At 54.1% G+C, this 19,948-nt stretch overlaps 1 protein-coding gene across 3 annotated transcripts in view; it reads right to left on the bottom strand.

Annotated features, from left to right (window-relative positions):
* ITSN2 (intersectin 2) overlaps positions 1-19,948 on the bottom strand; it is a 295,187-nt gene that overhangs the window by 192,816 nt on the left and 82,423 nt on the right. For all 3 annotated transcript variants that reach the window (XM_075341160.1, XM_075341157.1, XM_075341158.1), the window contains exon 10: positions 18,153-18,290. In XM_075341160.1, the coding sequence (XP_075197275.1) occupies positions 18,153-18,290 (138 nt within the window). The remainder of the gene's footprint in view (positions 1-18,152; positions 18,291-19,948) is intronic.

Genomic DNA, 19,948 nt, shown 5'->3' with positions numbered 1-19,948 from the left:
GAAACTCCTGAATGGGGCGCAGCACTACCTTGTCCTGGTGGAAGACCAGGAAAGGAGCCTTGGATGACAGCGCTGCTAGCTCAGACACTCTCCGAAGAGATGTGATCGCTACCAGTAAAGCCACTTTCTGTGATAGTCTAGAAAGTGAAACCTCCCTCAGAGGCTCGAAGGGCGGCTTCTGGAGGGCAACTAGTACCCTGTTCAGATCCCATGGATCTAACGGCCGCTTGTACGGGGGTACAATATGACAAACCCCCTGCAGGAACGTGCGCACCTTAGGAAGCCGTGCTAGACGCTTTTGAAAAAAGACGGATAGCGCCGAGACTTGCCCTTTAAGGGAGCCGCGCGACAAACCTTTTTCTAACCCAGATTGCAGGAAAGAAAGAAAGGTAGGCAATGCCAAAGGCCAGGGAGACACTCCCTGAGCAGAGCACCAGGATAAGAATATCTTCCACGTTCTGTGGTAGATCTTAGCGGACGTGGGCTTCCTAGCCTGTCTCATGGTGGCAACGACCCCTTGGGATAATCCTGAAGACCCTAGGATCCAGGACTCAATGGCCACACAGTCAGGTTCAGGGCCGCAGAATTCCGATGGAAAAACGGCCCTTGGGACAGTAAGTCCGGTCGGTCTGGTAGTGTCGACGGTTGGCCGACCGTGAGATGCCACAGATCCGGATACCACGCCCTCCTTGGCCAGTCTGGGGCGACGAGTATGACGCGGCTGTAGTCGGATCTGATCTTGCGTAGCACTCTGGGCAAGAGTGCGAGAGGTGGAAACACATAAGGGAGCCGGAACTGCGACCAATCTTGCACTAAGGCGTCTGCCGCCAGAGTTCTGTGATCGCGAGACCGTGCTATGAAGGTTGGGACCTTGTTGTTGTGCCTGGACGCCATTAGGACGACGTCCGGCCTTCCCTAGCGGCTACAGATTTCCTGAAACACGTCCGGGTGAAGGGACCATTCCCCTGCGTCCATGCCCTGGCGGCTGAGGAAGTCTGCTTCCCAGTTTTCTACGCCGGGGATGTGAACTGCGGATACGGTGGAGGCCGTGGCTTCCACCCACGTCAGAATCCGCCGGACTTCCTGGAAGGCTTGCCGACTGCGTGTCCCTCCTTGGTGATCGATGTATGTCACCGCTGTGGAGTTGTCCGACTGAATTCGGATCTGCTTTCCTTACAGCCACTGCTGGAAGGCTAGTAGGGCAAGATACACTGCTCTGATTGCCAGAACATGGAACTGAAGGGTGGACTCCTGCTGAGTCCACGTACCCTGAGCCCTGTGGTGGAGAAAAACTGCTCCCCACCCTGAGAGACTCGCGTCTGTCGTGACTACCGCCCAAGACGGTGGTAGGAAGGATCTTCCCTGTGATAATGAGGTGGGAAGAAGCCACCATTGCAGAGAGTCCTTCCGAAAAGGATACTTTCCTGTTCAGGGATGTTGACTTCCCATCCCATTGGCGGAGAATGTCCGAATAAGAGGACGCAGATGAAACTGCGCAAACGGAACCGCCTCCATTGCCGCCACCATCTTCCCGAGGAAGTGCATGAGGCGTTTTAAGGAGTGCGACTGACCTAGACGGAGAGTCTGCACCCCAGTCTGTAGTGACCGCTGCTTGTCCAGCGGAAGCTTCACTAGCGCTGACAGGGTATGAAAACTCCATGCCAAGCTACGTTAGTGATTGGGTCGGTGACAGGTTTGACTTTGAAAAGTCGATGATCCACCCGAACGTCTGGAGAGTCTCCAGCGCAACATTCAGGCTGAGTTGGCATGCCTCTTGAGAGAGTGCCTTGACAAGTAGATCGTCCAAGTAAGGGATCACAGAGTGTCCCTGTGAGTGCAAGACTGCTACCACTGCCGTCATGACCTAGGCGAACACCCGTGGGGCTGTCGCCAGCCCGAATGGCAGAGCTACGAACTGAAGATGGTCGTTTCCTATCACGAAATGTAGAAAAACATTGGTGCTCTGTAGCCATCGGCACGTGGAGATAAGCATCTTTGATGTCTATTGATGCTAGGAAATTTCCTTGAGACATTGAGGCAATGACGGAGCGGAGGGTATCATCCGGAACCGCCTGGCCTCCACGTGCTTGTTGAGCAGTTTTAGGTCCAGAACGGAACGGAAAGAGCCATCCTTGTTTGGCACCACAACCAGATTGGAGGAAAACCGTGTCTTGTTCCTGAAGAGGAACCGGGATAATCACTCCTTATGCCTGCAGAAGAGCATCGGCTCGGTGGGGAGGTGGGGACGTTCTGAAGAATCGAGTTGGAGGACGAGAACAGAACTCTGTCCTGTGCACACTGTCCCTCACCCACCGGTCTGTGACCTGTGGCAGCTAAATGTCGCCAAAGGCGAGCGAGTCTGCCATCAACCGCGGATGCGGAAAGATGAGAGAGCTGAGAGTCATGAGGAGACCGCCTTTGGTAGCGGTTCCTCCGGCTGCCTTCCTTGGGCGTGATTGAGCCCGGCCGGCAGCTGAGCCCCTCTGAGGCTTTTCAGCCCTTTTGGACGAGGACAATTGGGACCTGCCCGAGCCTGGGAAGGACCGAAACCTCGACTGTCCTTCAAGGACAGCATTAATAGAGTAAGTCGCAATGCAGACATTGCGAGGTTACGGACGCCCCTGCGGCACAGATGTACCTGTGCTCAAGACCAGCTGCGCAAGAACAGCTGAAAAGCTTAGGGTGCCCATACGGCTGTGAATGCCGGAGCAACCGACACGCCGATAGCCTCATAGACAGATTTCAACCAGAGTCCATCTGTTTGTCAATGGCATCTGTAAGTGAAGTCCCATCTCCACTGCAACTATGGCTCTAGCCGCAAGCCTGGAGATTGGAGAATCCACCTTTGGACCCTGGGTCCAACGCCTGACCACGTCAGGGGGAAAGTGATAACGTGTATCCGTAATACGTTTGGAGAAAACGCTTATCTGGGAAGCGTGGTGTTCCTTGACTGCTTCTCTGAAGTCAGCGTGGCCAGAACAATACTCAATATACGTTTGAGCTACTGAAATGGGACTTCTCCTGCTGTGAAGCTGACTCCTCCGCTGGGGGAGCTGAGGGAGAAAGATCCAACATTCCATTGATGGACGCTATAGGATCATGCCTTATGGCGTCACCATCCGGTGTATCCGGAGTGAGAGCGGTGTCAGGATCAAAGTCCTGATGAGCTACGTCTGCCTCATCATACAGAGAGCCTCCTGGGACCCCCCCCGGAGCACCGATTTTATTCCAAGTGAGGGTGGCCAGGGAGCAATGATCCAGATTGCCCATGGCCTGTCCGGACTGCAAGTCTCTATCTCCTTGCAACTCCGTCCCTGTCCTTGGACAGGGTTGAGAGGTGGTTCTTTTGGCCACGTCAAGTAGAGACCCCGGCTGACCAAGTGCTACAGGGGAGCATTGCACCCAATGGGGAGCAGTGCCGTGGAACAGTATCACATGCAGCAAAAACAGCATCGAAAGCCTGTGTTGCTTATATGCTGCTGCCGACTTATAGAGCCAAGAATGGCGACCGTACAGTGCAATGTATATCATACAAGCATAAAGTACAAATGAACACTGCAGCACATGCAATACAAGCAGCATAGAAAGCCTGCTTTTCTGCTGCTGTAGACTAGCCATCTAGGGGAATATAGCCCAGAATAGCGACCATACAGTGCAATGTATAGCATACAGGCATAAGTACAAATGAACACTGCAACACCTGCAATACAAGCAGCATAGAAAAAAACCTGTGCCTCAGCACCCTTGCTTTTCTGCTGCTGTAGTCTAGCCATTCTATGGCGAATATAGCCAAGACTAGCGACCGTACAGTGCAGTGTATAGCATACAAGCATAAATACACATGAACACTTCAGTACGTGCAATACAAGCAGCATAGAAAGCCTGTGCCTTAGCACCCATGCTTTCCTGCTGCTGATGTGTCGCCATCTAAGAGGGCATATAGCCCAAAATAGCGACCTATGCAGTGTACTTAAAATACAAATAGACAAACTGCGGTATTTAGTGTCAGCACCCCAGGTGCCGCTTACCGCCCGCCTATAAGCGGGTGTGTGGTCGCCCTAGTCCTGTTGTTTGCCCAGAGTCCGTTCTCTCAGCTCGGGCTGCAGGAATGGCTGCCGGCGTCCTTCTCCAGCTCGTATGAGTAGGGGCGGGCCGTGGGCGTGCCCCAAGTCAGAGCGGGAAACCGGCGTCCCACAGTGTCTAGTGAGAGGGCTGGAGCATGTAAATAAGGCTCCAGCCCTCGGCGCTGCTGATTGTACAGCGTCTCTCCCCTACCCTGATTGACAGGGTGGGGGCGGGAACGAAGCTGAGCTAGGCCGCAAAAGCCGGGGACTGGATTTATAAGCGCCGCCGCCGTAAAAGCGCGGTCGGCGCTAAGTCCCCGGCGCACTACAAGTCCCAGCCGCGCCGCCGCTCCCGGAGCGTCCGGCGCGGTAGTTCCCAATAAATAAAGTCACTCAGCAAGGCTGCAGTGACTGTAACCCTTTACTGTCCCCGGCGCACTAGCACACCCAGCAAGTCTGGAGTGTGCTGTGCCTGTGTGTACGCGGACACAGAGTACCTGAATGGTGCAGGGCCATGTCCCTGAACGGCACTCCCGCTCCACATCCAGCAGGTTCAATGGGTCTGTGGATGGAGCCCGGCCTCAGGGCTTTGGGGCCGGTAAGATCCCACTTCCTCAGAGCCCCTCAGGGGGATGGGGAAGGAAAACAGCATGTGGGCTCCAGCCGCCGTACCAGCAATAGGTACCTCAACCTTACAAACCACCAGTGGGGTGAGAAGGGAGCATGCTGGGGGCCCTATATGGGCCCTCTTTTCTTCCATCCGATATAGTCAGCAGCTACTGCCGACTAAACAGTGGAGCTATGCGTGGATGTCTGACCTCCTTCGCACAAAGCCGAAAACTGGTGAGCCAGTGATCCCACTGGGGGTGTATAGCCAGAAGGGGAGGGGCCTTACACTTTTTAGTGTAATGCTTTGTGTGGCCTCCGGAGGCAGTAGCTATACACCCAATCGTCTGGGTCTCCCAATGGAGCGACGAAGAAAATAGCTATTTTTTCAGCAATGGAGCTTTAGTTTTTTTTGCAGGAAGAGCTGTAGTATCTTGTTTTTGGTGCTTTTTTTATTTCGTTTTAATGGAGAGGTGAAGAGGCTGAAATCTAGCTATTTTTATTCAAAGCATGAAGTAAACTTACATTTTTGGGGATGAATAGGAAAAGGAGGAGGATATGAACTTTTATTGTTTAGGCCGATTTCACACTTTGTTCCTCTCCCCGTTCAGTGGTCACATTGGGGCTACCCTCTGAACCCCCCTGTAAAAAGGAGGGTTTCGGATGTATGCGCTGACGGGGCCATTGACTATAATGGTGCAGACGGAGTCACCGTGTGCTCTGTCATGCACCATTTTCAGGAGTATACGCTTAATGGAGGCAGACATCCACACGGTGACTGCGTCTGCACCGTTATAGTCAGTGGCTCTGTCGGTGCATACGTCCAAAACCCATTTTGTAGGGGGGTTCAGAGGGAAGCCCGACGGGACCACTGAATGGGGAGAGGAATGCAATGTGAAAGCGACCTTAGAGGAAGGTTCAAGCTTTGTTTCCCAGTGAGCGCAGCACAGGCTCACCAATGTGGGGACAGGATTCTACCATAAATCATGTTAACACCAAGCAACCTCATAGGTGAAGTGATATATGCTGTTTTTAGCATATAAAATACCCTTTAAACATTTTTCCTCCATGTATCCCCTTTTGTGCTGTGGATGTGTGTGATGGTGAAAAGTCTCAAGAATGAATCAGTCTCCTCCCCCCTCTGGCAGCAGATAATAAACTGTATTTATAGCCAGTAAAAAAAAAAAGAGAATTTTGTTACTTACCGTAAATTCTTTTTCTTATAGTTCCAACATGGGAGACCCAGACCATGGGTGTATAGCTTCTGCCTCCGGAGGACACACAAAGTACTACACTAAAAGTGTAGCTCCTCCCTCCGAGCATATACACCCCCTGGATGACAAATCTAACCAGTTTAGTGCAAAAGCTGAAGGAGGACATCCACCCATAAGTAGAGATAGAGTAAAACCCGGAATAACCGGAACCTCTGTCTACAACAACAGCCGGTGAAAACACACGGAACAAGAAACTGCCAACAGGCAACAGGGAGGGTGCTGGGTCTCCCATGTCGGAACTATAAGAAAAAGAATTTACGGTAAGTAACAAAATTCTCTTTTTCTTCATCGTTCCTTATGGGAGACCCAGACCATGGGACGTCTCAAAGCAGTCCATGGGTGGGAAATAAACAGAACTGAGAAGTAGGTAAAACCTAAATTCACAAATGGGCGACAGCCGCCTGAAGGATGCGTCTGCCCAAGCTCGCATCTGCCGAAGCATGAGCATGCACTTGGTAGTGCTTCGAAAAGGTGTGCAGACTAGACCAAGTGGCAGGCTGACAAACCTGCTGAGCCGTAGCCTGGTGCCTGAAAGCCCACGAGGCACCGACAGCTCTGGTCGAGTGCGCCTTAATCCCTGGCGGTGGGGGCACCTGAGAACATTGGTAGGCATCGGATATGGTCGACCTAATCCAACGAGCTAGGGTCGGTTTAGAAGCCGAGAGACCCTTGCGCTGACCCGTGGTTAGCACAAAAAAAGAGGTGCACCGCCTAAGAGCGGCGGTGCGTGACACATAGATCCAGAGCGCCCGCACCAAATCCAAAGTATGCAACGCTTTCTCAAAGCGATGCACAGGGGCCGGACAAAGGGAAGGCAATGAAATGTCCTGGTTAAGGTGGAAAGGAGACACCACCTTAGGGAGAAAGCCCGGAGTCGGACGGAGAACCACCTTGTCTTGGTGAAAAAAAACAAAAAGGGTGACTCCGAAGAGAGCACAGTCAAATCAGAGACTCTCCTGAGAGAAGTTATGGCCACCAGAAAGACCACTTTCTGTGAAAGACGAAACAACAAAACCTCCCTAAGAGGCTCAAAGGGGGGTTTCTGTAAGGCCGTGAGGACCAGATTAAGGTCCCAGGGATCCAGAGGCCGCCGGTAAGGCGGAATGATGCGAGATGCGCCCTGCATGAAGGTGCGCACCTGGGCCAGTCGGGCGATACGCCGCTGGAACAATACTGACAGAGCCGAGACCTGTCCCTTGAGGGAATTGAGGGACAGTCCTAGCTGCAGACCGGACTGTAGAAAGGACAGGATGGTCGGCAAGGAAAACGGCCAAGGAGCATGGCCGAAAGAGCCACACCAGGACAGGAAAATTCTCCAAGTCCTGTGGTAAATCCTGGCCGAGGAAGACTTCCGAGCCTGAGTCATAGTGGAGATGACCTCGGAAGGAATGCCTGAAGCCGTAAGGATCCAAGGCTCAAGAGCCACGCCGTCAATCTGAGAGCCGCAGAATTCTGGCGGAAAACGGACCCTGTGAGAGAAGGTCTGGGCGGTCCGGGAGATGCCACGGCACCTCTACGGACAGACGGAGCAGGTCTGGGAACCAAGCTCGCCTGGGCCAGTCTGGGGCGATGAGTACGACCTGACGGCCCTCCATTCTGATCTTGCGCAGGACTCTGGGCAAGAGAGCTAGAGGGGGAAACACGTCGGCCAGACGGAACTGCGACCAATCCTGAACCAGCACGTCCGCCGCCAAGGCCTGAGGATCGTGGGAGCGAGCCACGTAAACCGGGACCTTGTTGTTGTGCCGGGATGCCATTAGATCCACTTCCGGCGTGCCCCACCTGCGGCAGATTGACCGGAACACTGCCAGACGCAGGGCCCACTCGCCGCTGTCCACGGTTTGACGGCTGAGATAATCTGCCTCCCAGTTTTCTACGCCTGGGATGTGGACTGCGGATATGGTGGACTTGGAGTCTTCCGTCCACTGAAGGATGCGTTGAATTTCCAACAGGGCTAGGCGGCTGCGAGTCCCGCCCTGGTGATTGATGTAGGCAACTGCTGTCGCGTTGTCTGACTGGACTCGAATGTGCTTGCCCGCCGACAGGTGGTGAAAAGCTACGAGAGCTAGGAGCACAGCTCTGATTTCCAGCACATTGATCGAGAGGGCTGATTCGGACGGAGTTCAAGTGCCCTGTGCTCGGTGGTGGAGAAACACTGCTCCCCAGCCGGATAGACTGGCATCCGTGGTGAGAATCACCCATGACGGGGCCAGAAAAGAGCTTCCCAGGGACAGAGAGAGGGGCCGAAGCCACCACTAAAGAGAGCTCCTGGTCTGTGGCGACAGAGCCACCAGCCTGTGCAAGGAAGAGGTCCGCTTGTCCCAACAGCGGAGAATGTCCAGCTGCAGGGGACGCAGATGGAACTGGCAAAGGGAACCGCTTCCATTGACGCCACCATCTGACCCAGCACCTGCATGAGGTGCCTGATGGAATGACGGCGGAGCCTCAGCAGAGAGCGAACCGCCAGATGAAGGGACTGCTGTTTGACTAAGGGCAGCTTCACAAGTGCCAGCAGAGTCTTGAATTGCATCCCTAGGTACGTAAGTTCCTGGGTCGGGGTCAGAGTGGACTTACAAGCGTGGCGAGAGTGAGCGAGACACTTCGCTGACAGTCTGCACTGGATGAAGCCTTGACTAGAAGGTCGTCCAGGTAAGGAATCACTGCCAACCCCTGGAGGTGCAGAACCGCAACCACTGCTGCCATGACCTTGGTGAATACACAAAGGGCCGTGGCTAACCCGAAGGGGAGAGCCACGAATTGGAAATGCTCCTCTCCGATTACAAAACGTAGCCAACGCTGGTGTGAAACTGCGATTGGCACATGCAGATAGACATCTCTGATGTCAATGGATGCTAAGAAATCTCCTTGGGTCATTGACTGATCGCAGAGATTCCATGCAAAAATGCCGCACCTGAACATGCTTGTTGAGAAGCTTGAGATCCAGGTAGGAAGGCACCGTCCTTTTCGGGGACTAGGAAGAGATTTGAGTAGAAATCTCAGGACCGTTCCCAGACGGGAACTGGTACAATTACTCCTCTGGCCTGCAAGAATGACACGGCCTTCTGTTTGGCGGGCTGGAAAGAATTCTATTCTGTAGCCGTGGGAGATGGTAACCCACACCCACTGATCGAAGACGTGTTGAAACCACACGTCGCCCAAGTGGGAGAGCCTGCCACCGACCAAGGACGTTGCTGTCGCGGCCAGATAATCAAGAGGAGGCTGCCTTGGTGGCAGCAGCTCCTGCGGACTTCTGAGGACGCGGCTTCATGCGCCAGTTGGTTTACGGACCTTGGCTGAGTTAGTGGACGAGGCCGAGGGCTTAGAGGACGACCAGTTAGAGGAATGAAAGGAACGAAACCTCGACTGGTTCCTGCCCTGGACAGGTTTCCTGGGTTTGTGGCATGGAAGTACTCTTCCTGCCAAAAACTTCCTTAATAATTTTATCCAGTTGTTCACCGAATAGACTGATCCCAGCAAAAGGGAGCCCAGCAAGGAACTTCTTAAGAAGCATCTGCCTTCCACTCTCGAAGCCGCAGGAGCCTGCGGATAGCGAAGGAAGTAGCCGAGGCCACCGCAGTGCGGTGGCAGTCTCCAGCATGGCAGACATGGCATAGGATGAAAGAAGGGAATTTTGTTTACTTACCGTAAATTCCTTTTCTTCTAGCTCCAATTGGGAGACCCAGACAATTGGGTGTATAGCTACTGCCTCCGGAGGCCACACAAGTATTACACTTAAAAGTGTAAACCCCTCCCCTCTGCCTATACACCCTCCCGTGCATCACGGGCTCCTCAGTTTTGGTGCAAAAGCAAGAAGGAGGAAACTTATAAATTGGTCTAAGGTAAATTCAATCCGAAGGATGTTCGGAGAACTGAAAACCATGAACCAAGAACAATTCAATCTGAACAACATGTGTACACAAAGAAATAACAGCCCGAAGGGAACAGGGGCGGGTGCTGGGTCTCCCAATTGGAGCTAGAAGAAAAGGAATTTACGGTAAGTAAACAAAATTCCCTTCTTCTTTGTCGCTCCATTGGGAGACCCAGACAATTGGGACGTCCAAAAGCAGTCCGTGGGTGGGTAAAAGAATACCTCGGTAAAAGAGCCGTAAAACGGCTCCTTCCTACAGGTGGGCAACCGCCGCCTGAAGGACTCGCCTACCTAAGCTGGCATCTGCCGAGCGTAGGTATGCACTAGATAGTGCTCCGTGAAAGCGTGCAGACTCAACCAGGTAGTCGCCTGACACACCTGCTGAGCCGTAGCCTGGTGCAGCAACGCCCAGGACGCACCCACGGCTCTGGGAGAATGGGCCTTCAGCCTTGAAGGAACCGGAAGCCCAGCAGAACGGTAGGCTTCAAGAATTGGTTCCTTGATCCACCGAGCCAAGTTGACTTGGGAGCTTGCGACCCTTTACGCTGGCTAGCGACAAGGACAAAGAGCGCATCCGAGCGGCGCAGGGGCGCCGTACGAGAAATGTAGAGTCTGAGTGCTCTCACCAGACCTAACAAGTGCAAATCCTTTTCACGTTGGTGAAGCGGATGAGAACCAAAAGAAGGTAAGAAGATATCCTGATTGAGATGAACAGAGGATACCACCTTCGGGAGAAATTCCAGAACCGAACGCAGAACCAGCTTGTCCTGGTGAAACACCAGGAAGGGGGACTTTGCATGACAGCGCTGCTATGTCAGACATTCTGCGGAGTGATGTGACTGCCACTAGGAAGACCACCTTCTGCGAAAGGCGTGAAAGAGAATATCCCTCATTGGCTCGAAGGGTGGTTTCTGAAGAGCCGGTATCACCCTGTTCCGATCCCAGGGTTCTAGCCGACGCTTGTAAGGAGGGACTATGTGGCAAACCCCCTGCAGGAACGTGCGTACCTGAGGGAGTTTGGCTAGACGCTTTTGAAAAACACAGAAAGCGCCGAAACTTGTCCCTTAAGGGAACCGAGAGACAACCCCTTTTCCATTCCGGATTGAAGGAAGGACAGAAAGTGGGCAAGGCGAATGGCCAGAGAGTAAAACTCTGATCAGAGCACCAGGATAAGAAGATCTTCCACGTCCTGTGGTCGATCTTGGCGGACGTTGTTTCCTGGCCTGTCTCATAGTGGCAATGACCTCTTGAGATAACCCTGAAGACGCTAGGATCCAGGACTCAATGGCTACGCAGTCAGGTTGAGGGCTGCAGAATTCAGATTGGAAAAAACGGCCCTTGAGACAGCAAGTCTGGCCGGTCTGGTAGTGTCCACGGTTCTGCGTAACACTCTGGGCAGCAGTGCCAGAGGAGGAATACGTGAGGCAGTGGAAACTGCGACCAATCCTGAACTAATGCGTCTGCCGCCAGAGCTCTGTGATCTTGAGAACGTGCCATGAATGCCGGGACCTTGTTGTTGTGCCGGGACGCCAATAGGTCGACGTCCGGCTTCCCCCAGCGGCAACAAATCTCTTGAAACACGTCCAGTCGAAGAGACCATTCCCCTGCGTCCATGCCCTGGCGACTGAGAAAGTCTGCTTCCCAGTTTTCTACGCCCGGGATGTGAACTGCGGAGATGGTGGAGGCTGTGGCTTCCACCCACAGCAGAATCCGCCGGACTTGCTGGAAGGCTTGCCGACTGCTTGTGCCGCCTTGGTGGTTGATGTATGCCACCGCCGTGGCGTTGTCCGAATGAATTCGGATCTGCCTGCCTTCCAGCCATGGCTGGAACGCTTTTAGGGCTAGAACCCTGCCCTTATCTCCAGAACATTGATCTGGATGGAGGACTCTGTTGAGTCCATGTACCCTGAGCCCTGTGGCGGAGGAAGACTCCCTGACAGACTCCCGTCCGCCGTGACCACAGTCCAGGATGTGGGCAGGAAGGATTTTTCCTTCGACAAGAGTGGGAAGAAGCCACCACTGAAGGGAGGCCATGGCTGCCCGAGAAGGAGCAACGTTCTTGTCGAGGGACGTCGATTTGCTGTCCCATTTGCGGAGAAAGTCCCATTAAAGTGGGCGCAGATGAATCTGCGCAAACGGAGCTGCCTCTATTGCTGCCACCAACTTCTCTAGGAAGTGCATGAGGCGTCTCAAAGGGTGTGACTGGGCTCGAAGGAACGATTGCACCCCTGTCTGTAGTGAACGCTGTTTGTCCAGCGGAAGCTTCACTATCGCTGAGAGAGTATGAAACTCCATGCCGAGATATGTCAGTGATTGGGCCGGTGTCAATTTTGACTTTAGGAAAAATTGATGAACCACCCGAATCTCTGGAGAGTCTCTAGAGCAATGTTCAGGCTGTGTTGGCATGCCACCCGAGAGGGGGCCTTGACCAGCCGATTGCCTGAGAGAGTAGGACCGTTACCACCGTTGTCATGACCTTGGTGAAGGCCCGTAGGGCTGTCACCAGGCCGAAAGTTAGTGCCACGAACTGAAGGTGTTCGTTCCCAATGGCGAAGCGCAGGAAGCGCTGATATTCTGGTACAATCGGCACGTGGAGATAAGCATCCCTGATGTCGATTGATGCTAGGAAGCCTCCTTGGGCCATCAAAGGCGATGGCAAGCGGAGAGATTCCATCCGGAACCGTCAGGTTCTCTGTCCGTTGAGCAGTGTGAAGTCCAGAACGGGGCGGAGTGATCCGCCCTATCTGGTACCACGAACAAGCTGGAGTAAAAAGCCGCGACTACGTTCTTGAAGGGGAACGAGGATCGCAACTCCTCCTGCCTTCGGAGTGTTCACCGCCTGGAAACGTGCATCGGCTCGCTCGGGGGACGGAGATGCTGTGAAGCAACGAGTCGGAGGACGAGAACTGAGCTCAATCCTGTGACCGTAAGACAGAATGTCTCCTACATCGGTCTTGGACATGTGGGGACCACTCCCCTGACCTGGACCGCCATGCAGAAAAGGTTCTCTGTGCACGGCGGAGGGTGAAAATACCACCGCCTGAGACGTCAAAGACGCTAATTGCGGAGCACAGGATGACCGCATTGATCTGAGACAGAGCAGCTGAGATAGCCTGGAGTGCCCACCCCTGCAAAGGCCGGGGCAACGGACGCGCCTATGGCTTCATAGATGGATCCCATTAGGAGTTCTATCTGTCTGTCCGTGGCATTCTTGAGCGTGGACCCGCCAGCCACTGCTACTACTGATCTAGCCGCCAGTCCAGAGACTGGAGGGCACCTTATGACACTGAGACGAAACCTTAACAACGTCAGAGGGGAAGGGAACAACGTGTGTTATAAGGCGTTCAGTAAAACGGTTGTCCGGGAAGGTGTGCTTCGGGACAGTATCTGTGAAGCCTTGAGAGCCACGTCCGGACAGAGTCCTGGGTTGCGAGCTCCGCCCCATCCTCTAGAGGGTCCTCAAGCTGAGACCCTTGAAGAAGTCGGGGAAGATTCCAAGCAAGGCTGCTTAGCCGGACTGGGACTGCGGTTCGTGCTGGAGTTTACCACGTAATAACTAGAGGCCACCCCAGGAACACGCTTCGTCGCAGACCGATAGAGGCCTGGGGCGATCCCGCAGTGCCCGGGCCTGTGTAAGGGGCCGGTCTGGACTGCAAACTCCTAGTCTCTTAGCCGACCATTTGTCCATAGCCTGAGACATGGATAGTGAAAATGACCCAGAGAGTTTCTCAGCAAAGCTGTAACTCTGTCCCTGCCGCCTGGACAGGGAACGCCGGCGAAGTTTTCACCATGCAAACTCTGTCGCTGTCATCTGTGCAGTGCCCGTAATATAGCCGCACAAGAGGTTAAAATAAGCCAGTGCCTTGGCACCCTTACTCTTTAAGAGCAGACAACAGCCTGTCGTCCGCAGAGTAATCAGTGAGGGTATACAGCCAAAAACAAATAATGCTGCCGAACAGTGAAATCATATACCATATAAATAAACATATATATATATATATATATATATATATATATATACACTGCGGCACCAAGGGGGGGACAACACCTGAAAAACTGGTGCCCCCCAGTGCTCAGTGAGGGGGAAGGAGGATACCAACGTATGCTCCAGCCCTCCCTGCCGACGTCCAGTCGGCCGTCCCGTCGTTACCCCTGACTGGCAGGCCCCAGAACGGGAGTATATGGCACTAGGCCGTAAGAGCCAGGAACTAAATTTAAAAACGCGGCCGGCAGACATGGCGCGGTCGGCGCGGTAGTCCCAGTCTCACAAACCAGTCAGCAACCGCTGCGGCGTTTGTAACACAGATGCTGCATGCACTGTCCCTCAGGGGACACAGAGTACGTTATGATGCAGGGCTCTGTCTGCGGGAATCCGGTGGTCTATAGTGATCAGTGAGGGGGGGGGCGGAGGACAGCGAAGTGTGCTCCAGCCCTCACTGTCGGCAACATACCGACCATCCCGCCCTTCTCCCTGACTGGTAGGCTCAGGGGCGGGAGTTTAACACACTAGGCCGCAAAAGCCGGGAACTAAAGTAAAAACCGCGGCCGGCAAACAGGCAATTTCGGCGCGGTAGTCCCGGATAAAAACTGCACACCGCAGTCGCAGCTGCGTCTGAGGCCAAGGTGCTTCATGCACCGTCCCAACGGGGACACAGAGTACCTGTAGATGCAGGGCCATGTCCCTGACGATACTCCGTCTCCTGTCCGGCAGGGGCTGCGGATGTGGCTTGTAGCCACCAGATTCTCTGCCCCGGGTCTCCCTCAGCTGCAGCCAGAAGTTGCTGAAAAACATGGCTGACTGCGTTCTCTGAGGAGGAGGGAGGCGTGGGCGTAGTCACAAAAAAGTGCGGGAATCTGGTGCCCCAGCGTGGGTAGTGAGGGGGGCGGAGGACAGCTCAATGTACTACAGCCCTCACTGTCGGCGTCATACCGACCGTCCCGCCCTTTTCCCTGACTGGCAGGTCTGGGGGCGGGAGAATCCCATACTAGGCCGCAAAAGCCGGGGACTAAAGTTAAAATCGCGGCCGGCCGGCAGTGCACGGTCGGCGCGGTAGTCCCGGACCCATACGCACGCCGCAGTCGCTGCAGCGTCTGGGCCCAAGGTGCTTTATGCGCCGTCCCAACGGGGACACAGAGCACCTGGAATGTACGGTACTAGGCCGCAGAAGCCGGGGACTAGAGTTATAAGCGCGGCCGGCAACAAGCGCGGTCAGCGCGGTAGTCCCGGCGCACTAACACGCCCAGCAGTGCTGCAGCGTGTCTGACACAAGCGCTCCATGCGCCGTCCCCAAGGGGACACAGAGTACCTCACAGTAGCAGGGCCATGTCCCTGACGATACCCAGCACCTGTCCAGCAGATTCCCCAGGGGCTGCGGAGGGAGCACGGTCCCAGTGTCTGGAGACCGATTATGGATCCCACTTCACCCAGAGCCCTGCAGGGATGGGGAAGGAAAACAGCATGTGGGCTCCTGCCTATGTACCCGCAATGGGTACCTCAACCTTAACAGCACCGCCGACCAGAGTGGGGTGAGAAGGGAGCATGCTGGGGGCCCTATATGGGCCCACTTTTCTTCCATCCGAAATAGTCAGCAGCTGCTGCTGACTAAGTTGTGGAGCTATGCGTGGATGTGTGCCTCCTTCGCACAAAGCATAAAAACTGAGGAGCCCGTGATGCACGAGAGGGTGTATAGCAGAGGGGAGGGGTTTACACTTTTAAGTGTAATACTTTGTGTGGCCTCCGGAGGCAGTAGCTATACACCCAATTGTCTGGGTCTCCCAATGGAGCGACAAAGAAAGACTGAAGCCTGGAAGTTAAGGCAACCATTTCGGGCATAAAGTCCCTGGTGAGGGAATGCATCTCCTCCAGAGAAGCAGAGATGGCTTTGAGAGCCCGCACTGCTGCAAAAGATGGGGAGAATGAGGCCCCTGCCGCCTCTATATAGATTTGGCCAGAAGGTCAACCTGGCGGACAGTGGGATCCTTAGAGAGGTGCCGTCAGCCACTGATACAACTATCCGGGCTGAAAGTCTAGACACCGGAGGGTCCACCCTTGGTGAATGAGCCCACTCCTTGACCACCTCTGGTGGAAGGGGGAAACAGTCATCAGAACCACGCTTTGGGAGCGTCTGTCAGGACAGGCTCTGGGCTTGGTCACAGTGGGCTGAAAAACTGGAGTGGTTAAGGAACACACTCCTTGTTCTCTTAAGGTATACTGATGCCTTTCTGCCAGAGGGGGATGCTCCCCTGATACAGGCGGATTGAGGTCCAGTACAAATATAATGGACGCAAACAAATCATTAGCATCTGCGTCACCTTCGGACAGATCAATGGGGTACATGAAGTAGCGTCCGAGCCCCTAGTAAAGACATCCTCCTCGTCCTGCGAGTCAGCTCGTGGATCAGAGCTGCGGGACGAAGAAGGACAGGGGACCCTGCGTCTCCATTTTAGGAGGACGGGGTCTGAGACCAGATGAAGAGTCCTCTGTGAGCTTTGCTGAGCGAGCCGTAGCAGCAGAAGCGCCCTGAGAAGGGGGCTGATGCATGCTCAGCAGAGTCCGGGACAGCTGTCCCCTGGAGAGAGGGATTCTACCCAAACCGGGGGTTCAGCCACCGGAGCCGGAGCAGCCGGAGGGACCACTGATGAGCTTCCAGGCTGAGGGACCACTGTGTTAGAGCAAGCATCACAATGTGGTTATGTGCTCGGTACAGGCAGTACGAGTCTACATGCAGTGCATATTAAGAACAGCCTTGCAGCCTTGCTCTGATGTGAGACCTGCTGCAGAAGTGGGGGTTCTGTCCAGAATGACCCCCAGCAGAGTATATAAACAGAGTATATAAGCAGCTGCACAACCGGAGGTTGTGGCTTGCAGACCGTTTAACATAGAGACATCTCTGTGCCCTCCAGATCCCCCAGCCCAGGCCCCCATTTGTCACAATGTGGTTATGCAGACATTGAGAACGCTGATAAAATGGCGCCGGAGCGAGGAGAGGGGGCGGGGCCTACTCTGAGAGCGGGATCCGGAGGGCAAATGAGGTATACAGGGGAGGGAATCTTTCCTCAGTGAGGAGTGTCCGTTCCCTGTGCTGCACAGCCGCTGGGCGGAGCCACACTGTCCCTCTGCATGACTGACATGCAGGGGCAGTGAAATCGAAACTAGGCCTCAGGCGAAGCCGGGGCCTAGATTTAAACATGCGGCCAGCGTGCAGGCACCATCGGCGCGGTTCTCCAGTGAAAACTGGAGAACCGGCCGGAAATGTTAACACAGTCATATAACACACTCTCCCCAATATATAAAGTACAAGGGACCCCTGGAAAGACCACCTTCTGTGGTAATAACGTCTCAGTACTTAGCTTGTGAGACGCAGGTGCCAGGTCCCTGGGGGGTGAGCGCTCCGTCCGGCAGGATCCTGAAAGGGCTGCGGATGGAGACCGGTCTCCTGCAAAGCAGTGAGAACCGTGATGGCTCCCACTTCAAGCCAGAGCCTCAGGGGATGGTGAAGGAGCGCGGCATGTGAAGGCTCCAGCCTTGTAAAATCAACCTTAACAGCACCGCCGACACAGTGGGGTGAGAAGGGACATGCCGGGAGTCCAGACTGGACCCGCTTTTCTTCCAAATCTTTGAAATCATAAATCAAAATTCAGAGAATGCATGTGTGTGTGTGACCTCCTGAACACAAAGCATTGAACTGGTTAGATTTGTCATCCAGGGGGTGTATATGCTCGGAGGGAGGAGCTACACTTTTAGTGTAGTACTTTGTGTGTCCTCCGGAGGCAGAAGCTATACACCCATGGTCTGGGTCTCCCATAAGGAACGATGAAGAAACTATCCATCCATCTACCTATCTATGAAGCACCCAGGCTTAAAGGGACACCGCACCAGGTTTTTGCCACCTAATCTGAGAGCAGCATAATGTATGGGAGAAATCCCAATTCCAGCGATGTGTCACTTACTGGGCTGCTTAGTGTAGCTTTTATAAAGTCACTGATTAATCAGTGGGAGATAGTCAGAGGACTACTTAGCCGCTGACCGGTAAGTCCAGCATATTCATGAGCTCTGTATAACTGCTAGATCTGCAGCAGAGTAAACAATGATTTTAATAAAATGACAACAAACAGCTCAGTAAGTGACACATCGCTGGAATCAGGGTCTCTGTCTCTACATTATGCTGCTCTCAGATGGTGGAGCAATAACCTGGTGACACATTCCATTTAAACAGCAGAAAATAAAAATAATTCCTATTAAAAATTGCCCTTTTTTGTTAAGAAAGTGGAGGTATAACCTGGAATAGTATGTAGAGTACAGTACAGGGGTAACCAATACAAGATTTCACAATTACTCACCGAAATGATGGTGGCAGCAGCTCTGAGGGCAGCGTCAGGGGCAGCGGCTGGCCGGCTTTGGCCATATCTGTTAAATGCATGGCCAGCACAAACTCGTCCGCTTTCAGTTTACCATCTCTGTCTATGTCAGCGAGAGACCTACGATCACATAAGAGGAAAATTAGGATGAAGCATTACTACAGAAATGCTTCACATGGAATATCCCATATCAGTGTATATACTCAGCAAGGGGTATATAGGAAAGGGCTTGCTCCAATCAGGCCACTCATATACTCAGGCCTACATATCTGAAAAGGATGCTTAATGTCCCTTCAGCCAAAGAAAATAGCTGCCAAGTGACATACACTACCTGATATCAGGTGTAATCAGTCTCTAGAAGGCCCAGCGATGCATTACAGGAAGTGGGGGGGGGGGGTGGGTCCTAGCTATGCTCCATAAAGTGGGGAGGAAGGGGGGGGGGAGTCCTAGGCCCGCTCCATAAAGTGGGGGTGGGGTCCTAGGCCCGCGCCATAAAGTGAAGGGGGGGGGATCCTAGGCCCGCTCCAGAAAGTGGGGGGAGAGGCGAGTCCTAGGCACACTCCAGAAAGTGGGGTATCCTAGTTCTGCTCCAGAAAGAATGTGGGGGTCCTAGCCCTGCTCCAGAAAGTGGGGCGAGGTGGGAACTAGCCCCACTCCAGAAAGTGGGAGGGAGGTGGGTACTAGCCCCACTCCAGGAAGTGGGAGGGAGGTGGGTCCTAGCCCCGCTCCAGAAAGTGGGAGGGAGGTGGGTCCTAGCCCCGCTCCAGAAAGTGGGGGGAGGTGGGTACTAGCCCCACTCCAGAAAGTGGGAGGGAGGTGGGTCCTAGCCCCGCCCCAGAAAGTGGGAGGGAGGTGGGTCCTAGCCCCGCCCCAGAAAGTGGGAGGGAGGTGGGTCCTAGCCCCGCTCCAGAAAGTGGGAGGGAGGTGGGTCCTAGCCCCACTCCAGAAAGTGGGAGGGAGGTGGGTCCTAGCCCCGCTGCAGAAAGTGGGAGGGAGGTGGGTCCTAGTTCTGCTCCAGAAAGTGTGTGTGTGTGTGTGTGTGTGTGTGTGTGTGTGTGTGTGTGTGTGTGTGTGGGGGGGGGTCCTAGCCCCGCTCCAGAAAGTGGGAGGGAGGTGGGTCCTAGCCCCGCTCCAGAAAGTGGGAGGGAGGTGGGTCCTAGCCCCGCTCCAGAAAGTGGGAGGGAGGTGGGTCCTAGTTCTGCTCCAGAAAGTGTGTGTGTGTGTGTGTGGGGGGGGTCCTAGCCCCGCTCCAGAAAGTGGGAGGGAAGTGGGTCCTAGCCCTACTCCAGAAAGTGTGTATATGTGGGGGGGGTCATAGCTTCGCTCCAGAAAGTAGGGAAAAGTGGGTGGGAATTGGGTCAGAGCACTGCTCCAGAAAGAGTGTGAGTGTGTGTGTGTGTGTGTGTGTCATCGCACCACTCCAGAAAGTGTGTGTGTGTGTGTGTGTGTGTGTGTGTGTCATCGCACCACTCCAGAAAGTGTGTGTGTGTGTGTGGGGGGGGGGGGGGGGAGGGGAGTCATAGCCCCGATCCAGGAAATGGGGATTCAAATCGCACTGAGGCTTTTACTTTAAGGCGAAAGGAAGCAGCACTGCATGTTGGGAAGTGAGGGAGAAGAATGTTCCAGCACCTATAGTACAGGCAGAAATGCAGATCAAAAGGATCCAACCGACTCAAAGTGTGGACGGCCTAATATAGAGGAAGAGAATTAGGGACCTACCTGGATATATTAGACCTGTATATGCACCATGAGCAGCTGTAGCGTGTAGTGGGAGGCTG

This window comes from Anomaloglossus baeobatrachus, chromosome 3 (genome assembly GCF_048569485.1).
Source record: "Anomaloglossus baeobatrachus isolate aAnoBae1 chromosome 3, aAnoBae1.hap1, whole genome shotgun sequence".
Lineage (NCBI taxonomy): Eukaryota > Metazoa > Chordata > Amphibia > Anura > Aromobatidae > Anomaloglossus > Anomaloglossus baeobatrachus.
The sequence above is the reverse complement of the archived record's forward strand: the minus strand, read 5'-3'. Positions and strand labels throughout refer to the sequence as shown.